General features: G+C 46.9%; 1 protein-coding gene and 1 long non-coding RNA gene across 2 annotated transcripts in view; one reads left to right on the top strand and one right to left on the bottom strand.

The window, feature by feature from the left end:
- The window catches only part of STX2 (syntaxin 2), a 21,027-nt gene extending 15,552 nt beyond the window's left edge, over positions 1–5,475 (bottom strand). Inside the window, exon 1 of the mRNA XM_015644398.3 lies at positions 5,323–5,475. Coding sequence (XP_015499884.1) covers positions 5,323–5,352 — 30 coding nt within the window. The 5' untranslated portion in view covers positions 5,353–5,475. The remainder of the gene's footprint in view (positions 1–5,322) is intronic.
- Positions 5,476–5,669: 194 nt separating this feature from the next.
- LOC107211447 lies at positions 5,670–7,154 on the top strand. The gene is made up of 2 exons (XR_001524187.2): positions 5,670–6,018; positions 6,136–7,154. It is a non-coding gene; the product is annotated as an uncharacterized LOC107211447 (long non-coding RNA).
- The last annotated feature ends 1,150 nt before the right edge of the window (positions 7,155–8,304 follow it).

Raw genomic sequence — 8,304 nt, 5'->3', positions numbered from 1 at the left:
AGAGCTCAGTGCTCTCCTGGCCCAACCCCACAGGGCTGGGGACCACTGAGGACTCCATCACTCACTCATTCTGGGGAGATAAGAGAACTCAAATTGTCTGTCCTTACAGGTTGCCATCAATGAACAGTCTTGCTCTACACAAACAAAGGAGGAAGTCTGTGCCCCAAGAAAGTCACCCAAAACTTCACCATTCCCAAGACTGGGCTGCTACTAAGACACAAGCTCTAAGTTAATATTTAAGAAAGAGCTATATTTTAAAGACATTTAATTTCATTATCTATGCTTTCTATTTACTGAGTAAAGAGTATTTTTTTGCTTGTTCATAACTGCATCCTATACTTTGTTATTTGAATTAAAAATAATGAAAACACCATCTACTAAGAGATTCAGAATGCCAGCTTTTGGTTTGATGAGATCCTAGTGAAACACTGAACACTGGAGTGAATCCTGAAGGAAGGAAAGGCAGAGCTGTGACTCAGGAATGTCTGGAGCTCTCACTGGGAGGCAGCTGATCGTGGCTCTGCAGCCACAGCCCGTGCCACCTGTATTTCACTTTCCTACTTGGCTGCCGTGGTACCACTGACAGATCAATCTGCTCTCTACAATTTGTTGAAGGATTTATGGACAGCCTACCTCAGTCAGCAGCACTTGAAACACCTGAGAAGTTTGTCAACCTCTGCTCTTTATACTCATAAATCATCTCTTACCTAAAATACAGCTCATCTGCTGACTCTCTTCAAGTGATGTGCTTCCGTGCCTCTCTTGACAAGCACACAACTGACCAAGAACTCACTTTAATCAGGGTTTAGCAGAAACATACTGCTCTCCCCAGACTTCACCTCCCCAGTACAAGCAGTATCTCAAAGAGCTGATAAAAAGTTTCACGTCAATGCCAAGATCAACCTAATAAAGTCTGTTTGCAGCTCCTACCTTGACCTTGGGACTCAAAGTCTGGGACACGGAGCTCCATAACCATCCAGGGAGCTGTAGATCCATCCAGCCCCCTGAGGAGGAGCTGGGATGGGTAACTCTGCTCACAGCAGCTGGCAGGGCTGTGTTTGGGGTTTGTGTCCCACCAGGGCTGGAGACAGGGATGTTCCAGTTACAGCACCCACTGAGTCAGGGCCTTTTCTGCTCCCCTCCAAGGGGGCTGGGGCACAGATGGGACCCAAGGGACACTGCAGACCACACTGATCATGCTCAGTGCATGAAGCTGAAGCGAGAAGCAAGGGGGGCACCTTCAGTGTTAGGACATTTTGCCTTCCCCAGTCACTGCTCGTGTGACAGAGCTCTGCCCTCCTGGGAATGGCTTGACCCCTGCCTGCCCACTGGAAGTAGGAAGGAATTCCTTTTTTCACTTTGTTTGAGGGCAGCTTTTGCTTTACCAATTGAACTGCCTTTGTTCTCAATCCATGAGTTTTCTTACTTCTGGAATTCTGCCCCATCCCACTGGGGAGAGTGAGGGAGCATCCGTGTGCTGCTCTCGCTGCCAGCAGGGTTAAAATACAGATAATTCTCACAACAGCATTTCCCAGCTCCAAGCAGAAGCTGTCCTGATGGTTTATGGAACTTCTGCCACTTCCACTACCTTACAGAACTGCAGAAATAAGTCAGGCTGGAGATATCTTAGTAATTACTGACCTTTGAAACTGGAAACAGCTTTTGACTGAAAAACGTGACTATGACTTGCCCTTGAAGTTCCATGCAAGGTTAGCAGTTTCCCAGTGCAGATCACGTGTATTCATTCCTCTGGCAGGCTGCAAGGACCAGAAGTGACCATTCTCCCAGGGAAGCAGCCCAAGGAGCAGGTTACAGTCACAGCTCCTCCTCACAGCAGCAGTGTGTGCAGAAGCCTCCTGCACCCCAGGATTGATTTGTGCAGCCCCAGGGGCAGGTCAGGCAGCAGCAGCAGGGCTGGAGCAGCTCAGCAGCAGCTGCCAGGGCACAGCTCATCCTCAGCTCCGAGGCTGAACCCAGCCCCACGTCACAGCCTGACTCAGGGGAAAACAACAGCCCTGTTTTCTCCTGCTGCAAAGCCTCACTTTGTGTCTGCTTCCACCCAATTCCAGCAATTCTAACCCCTCTGACTGTGCTGCTTCACCTGCTCCTCAACAGTTCTAGGGGCACTGTGTGTGCAAAAATCAGCTCAGAAAAAAATCAGTGCAGTTCTCTTCACCTGCTCCTCAACAGTTCTAGGGGCACTGTGTGTGCAAAAATCAGCTCAGGAAAAAATCAGTGCAGTTCTCTTCACCTGCTCCTCAACAGTTCTAGGGACACTGTGTGTGCAAAAATCAGCTCAGGAAAAAATCAGTGCAGTTCTCTTCGAGTTACAGGTCCTTGCTTAAAAAAACCTGCAGTCAAGTATGAACTTACAGATTGCTGTGGAATACTCATTTTTCAAAGATTCTGTGTAACAGATCTTCATTAACACTCAGGAGGAAAGAAATACAAAAATCAAACATTTTCAATTATTCACCAACCAAGCATGAAAAATGAGTTCCAGGTATAGAATGGATAATAATAATAATAATAATAATAATAATAATAATAATAATAATAATAATAATAATAATAATAATAATAATAATAATAATAANATAATAATAATAATAATAATAATAATAATAATAATAATAATAATAATAATAATAATAATAATAATAATAATAATAATAACAACAAGAATAAATGGATAGACAGGTCTGCATCCACTTCAGCATGTCACAAGGGGGAAATTCTGGAGCCAAATGGACAATGCAGCCCAAACATGAGATCCAGAACAGGACTCTGCTTGAGCAGAGGTTTGTGTCTAACCTTGTTCTGAGATGAGTGAAGAACAAAAAGAAAGTATGAATAAGTTTTATTAGCAGACCTTTAAAGGGCCATCTGTTTGTAATAGCTGAAGTTAGCCAAATGTGCAGGTGGGAACACGGATGGCTCCTTCAGAGCCCTGGTACACGGATTTGTGTCTGTGAACAGCAAACCACTGAAGGCTGGGAGCACATTTTGCAATCATAGCTATGTACTTTCCTTCTTCTCCAAACACCCACTACAAACCACTGCTGAAAACAGGGTATTGGATCAGAGAACCTTTTAATCTGACACTTATTTGTGCTCATAATAACTAAAACCAGTCTAGGATTTGCTCAATTGTCCCATTAATTGTATTAAAGGACAATTCAACCAGCTTCAAGAAGTTCATTTGGGCCTGCTTGCAGTAGTTTAGAAATGACATTAAAACAACCCCCTAAAATTGAACAAATACAATTATGGTTGCCATCTTCTGCAAAAGCACATACTTCACAAAACTTCTTTGAGCTAAGAAAACAAGAGGAAGCAGCATTATCTGAAGGCTATAAAATCTGCATGTCATCAACCATTTCTTTCTCCAGCAATTGTTTGACAGCCTAAACATACTGTATTAATAAAAATATCTGACAGTTATGTTAATGAACCACAAACATTAATAGGCAGCATTTCTCCCTCTTCTTTACAATGACCTAGGAAAAACTAATGTTAAAATATTTTGCTTGCTGCCCAGTAAAACTCAGGAACAGGAAAATGAGGAGATGGGGAATGAGCATTTCTGCCAGGGCAATAGTGTGCTCAGTTAAAACACTCCAGTGTAGGCTGGGAACTTTGCAACTCCTCGTGTCCCACAGCAGCTCTGGAGGGAGCTGGCAGGTGAGGAATGACCAGAGGAACACAACAAAATCCTCGTGTTGTGTTATTAAGGTAGAGTTATTTCTGAGGACTCTGCAGGCCGAGCCCTGTTTGAAAACCACAATGTCTATTTCTACTCTTAATGATTTAGCCAAATGAAATACAATGAAACTACATTAACACACCTAAACACTTTGGAAAATAGGCAAACAACAACTTCATTTCTTCAGATTCACTATTCCTTTGCAGAGCATCTGACCCATGCATTAAGCATCTCTGTTCAAAGCATTTGTTCTATGAAAGGAAAACCACCTCACAAAACCACTGCACTTTTGATATTTCAGATAAAGATGGAAGATGGAAGCTGCTACTTCAATGAGTTGCCAGTGGAAATGGGAATATCCATCCATGCAACCTGACAAAACTCCAGGTCAACTACACACTTACACTTGTAAACATAGACTAGATCTTCAGTAACTCTCATCATCATTTCATGGTTAAATATTTTCTTCATTAGAAAAAAGTATTTAAGTCTCTAAGCTATTTATTAATTCTACAAGCAGTAAAAATGACATTGATGAACATATGAAGGCTGATATATATTTAAAAAGCAGCCAACTGCAGAAATGTCACCCAAAACGACTAAAAATACTAAAGCTGACTCAAAAATTCCTCTGTACAGCTGCATTAAACACTTTTAACCCTGTCAATGGGGGGTGTGTCAGGGTGTGGTACTGGTTTCTTCCATTTATAGAAACACAGAACAGGATTAAGTCTACAGGTATAGAATTATAAATCTAAAGCAAATTTGGATCACTATTGGTTGCTTCCTCTGTGTGAAGTGCACACCAGCACCCAAATCTGGCCTGTGTTCCCACAACCTGGACATGCTCAGAAACAGGGAAAGGAAATAAGGACACTTGAAAGAAATGACACTGGTTTTTTGGCATGACTCCAAAACATCATTCCTGGTAGAGAAACTGTAATTCAATAATCCTGAAACTTTTCCGATGCCAATTCATCCTTTCAGAGAGAAAGGCAAAGAGACTTGTAATTCCATCACTAGAGATGGAGCTTCCAAAATGTATTTTATGATCCAGAAGATGAAAGAGCCCCAGACCTGAATGCAGCTCAACACAGCCCAACTTCTCCTCATACGTGGAGTAATGGAACTATCACAGGAACTCCTGTGTGTTCTCCATTTCCATTTCTTTACAGGAAAGAAACAAAACAAACCCAAAACAAAAAACCTCAAATATCCTTTTATTTTACCCAAGCCATATCCTGTTGCAGACAGACTGATGGTGCCTCTCCCCAAACTCTCCCTTCTTTTTTAGGATATTTTCCAAAGCACAAATGAGGGAAAGGAAAAGAGCGTATAAACAGAAGCAGCTACCATTTTGTAAACACGCGGAAAATCCAGCTCGCAGAGCGCTTTCCTGCCGCATCACGGCCCAGGAGCTGCCGGGCGGCCGAGCCCACCCCGCTACAGCCCGGCCGGCTCCGGCACGGCACTACCGGGGGAATTTAGCGGAATTCAGCGCCGCCCGAGCCGCTCCGCAGGGACCAGGGAGAAGCGGAGCCCTTAGGGATCGCGGAGGGTGGAACCGCGCTGCCAGAGCCGGGGGATCCCGCCCCGCCCGCCCCAGCGCCCCGCACCTCCGCCAGGTCTGCCAGCCGGTCCTTCATCCCCGCCGCGGGCCCGCTGCCCTCCGCTGCTTCCGCGGGGCCCGCCCGCACCGCGCACGCTCCCCGGGCTCGGCCGCACAGCGAGCGGGATCGGCCCGGGGCGGGATCGGCCCTGGGGAGGAACCGGGGCGGGATCGGCCCTGGGGAGGAACCGGGGCGGGGCGGGACCGGCAGCCAGCGGGGAGGGACAGGCAGACAGCGGGGAGGGACCGGCAGCCAGCGGGGAGGGACCGGCAGCCAGCGGGGAGGGACCGGCAGCCAGCCCCTACGGGCCCCGCCCGGCGCCCTGACGTCTGAGGGCACGGTGGGCGGGGAGCGGGAACAGAGGGGAGCGGGAACGGCGGAGCCGGCACTGAGGGGAGCGGACACAGAACGGAGCGGGCACAGAGCGGGACCAGCACGGCAGGACCGGCACGGCGGAACCGGCACGGCAGGACCGGCACGGCGGGACCGGCACGGCTGCGGGCGGGCAGGAGCGGCCGGTGCGGCCCCCCCCGTTCCGGAGCGGGCTGGACACATCCAGACCCCGGCTGGACTGACCCTGCCTTGCGCACCGCTTGGGGCCGATGGTCTCCAGAGGTCTCTCTGCCAAGCCCAAGTGTTCCGGGAGACGCGAATGGGCCGGGAGCGCGTCAGCGGAGAAATCCTCGGTGCGGGAGAGCTCAGGTGCGCTCCAGGGAATTCCCGTCCCACCAGGGATCCCCACCAGGAGTTAAAACTCGGTTGCGGGAGATTGTAGTGAGAGAAAGAGCTGTAAAAAGGTGTGATCTGTTTATTTTTCAGTGGTACAAGCTTGTCTTAAAGGCCTGAGAGTTTGTAGGAGAGCATGCACGGACTGTGGAAGGCAGTACTCCTTTATACCACTCCTCATCTGCATCTGCAAACACTTTGTACCTGCTGCCTTCTATTCTGTATGTTTACCTGTGTCAGGCTTGCTAAGTTTGTTTACAGTTGGCCTGAGTTAAGATACAGGGGATGTAAAGGCCTTTTCAAAATAATTATTCTGCCGATTGCCTACGGATCTCACGGACTCCAATCTTTGTGTAGTGATCTAACAAGTGTTCGCTGCCTTTGCTGAATGGGGTTATCTGGAGCAGATGTTTTGTGCATCCTCTGAACTGAACACTTAATTATAATGCTGATAAAACAGATGCTAAAAAGTAGTTTCCACATGGTAATTTATCTGTTTAACAATTAAATAAGTGTTTGCCAGAAGCTCAAATGCTATGATAATGGAATTTTTAATTATTCCAAATTAAAGTGATAGATACTTTGCAGGGAAAATGTAGTTTACTAATAAATGTGTTACAATATTAAGAAATAACTAAAGCACAGTGAGTATTATATATATACACAGTTACAGATTGCTTTCCCCCCCATGTTTATATTATTTAAAACTGCCAAACTGCACTACTGTGGCTTTATGGTCTCCTATTTATAAACACATTCCTGTTTGTAAAAAGGAGAGGTGGAATTCACAAGGGTTTTACCAGGATAGCATTGTGCTGAGGAAAAGAAAAGATGAGTTGCATATTCTGAAAAAAAAAATCCTGACATCTAGAGGCACTCAGCAAAAATGCTGAAACCCACACAAACCCAACTCATCTCAGAAAGGGAAGGCAAATTCAACATGCCAGTGATTTTTCCAAGATCTCACACAACATTTGGATTGGCATTACGCTATCAAGTAAGCAAAAATTACAGCACACTCCAGCCACTCTTGTAATTATAAATGCAATTACACTCTTTGTGTATATTGTGTCTCAGAGGAAATTAACAATAAACTACATTTGTGTATATCACTTGCCATGAAATACTTTCCTTATCAATTCCATTCATTCAGATACATGTAAAAGCATATAATTTATTTATTCTAGATTATGGGGACAGCAACAAAGATAATAAAAGGTATTTAAGTATACTGGATTAAAAAGAAATATCAGAGACCTTAAAAATCAGAGTGAACACATGAACTTGGTATTTATTGACACACGCAAAACTTGTACTTTTTTTGAAAGCTGGCTTTCAAACAACTTTTTTTCCACTGATGTTTGGACAGAGTTTTTAGATCTTGGAGAGCTATTCTAAATCCAAGGCTTACAAACCAACTTTTGCTTTCATTACTGCACTCTCTAGTGAAGGTAGATTTGTTTGAAGAATGGAAAATCCCAGTCATGAGGCACATTTAAGAAAAGCCCCTTTGAGCACAGCCCAGCATACCTGAGAGCTATTCAATTCAACCCTCCTGATCTGAAAAACCTCTTTATTAAACACTGGACGCAGTTGAACAAGTAACTACGTGCCTTTTTTTCACTTTGTCTGCGGAGAGAGCATCATCAGCTGGCAGCATCATCAGCTGGCAGCATCTCCCGGGATTTCCCTGATGCAGCAGGAGGTGTAGGGGAGCGAGCCTGGCACAGGGGCTGTGTCACCCCCACCAGGACACCCGGGCAGTGCCCACACTGTCCCCAGCACCGAGGAGCTGCTCCTTCCAGCAGGGCTGTGACAGGGACATCTATCTGCCACCGCTCAGGCCTGGGCCCCTCGCTGCGGAAGGGCCGTGGATGTGCCCAGCAAAGGCCAACGAGGCCACGGAAGGTGTGGAAAACGCGTCCTGCGAGGAGCGGCCGGGGGAGCCGAGGCCCAGGGGACACCGCCTGCTGACAGCCCCGCCGTCAGCTGCGGCCAGTGCTTTCTGCCGGGCCTGCAGCGACAGCACCGGACCAAAGGGCCTCAAGGCCAGATTCACTTTCGCTCTTTGAGCACATTTTTCCGCTCTTCGGGTGGTCAGCCATTGGAAGAGCACGCCCAGCGAGGTGATGGAGTCACCACCCCTGAGGGGCTGACGAGGATGCGGCGCTGTGATGCGGTTTGGCGGTTTCGGAGGCCGTGCTGGGCGGTCGTTCTGGCCGGCTGGCCTCACGGGGCTCTGCGTGGGGCCGAGTCCGGTGC

Source organism: Parus major, chromosome 15 (assembly GCF_001522545.3).
Source record: "Parus major isolate Abel chromosome 15, Parus_major1.1, whole genome shotgun sequence".
NCBI classification, from domain to species: domain Eukaryota; kingdom Metazoa; phylum Chordata; class Aves; order Passeriformes; family Paridae; genus Parus; species Parus major.
The sequence above is the reverse complement of the archived record's forward strand: the minus strand, read 5'-3'. Positions and strand labels throughout refer to the sequence as shown.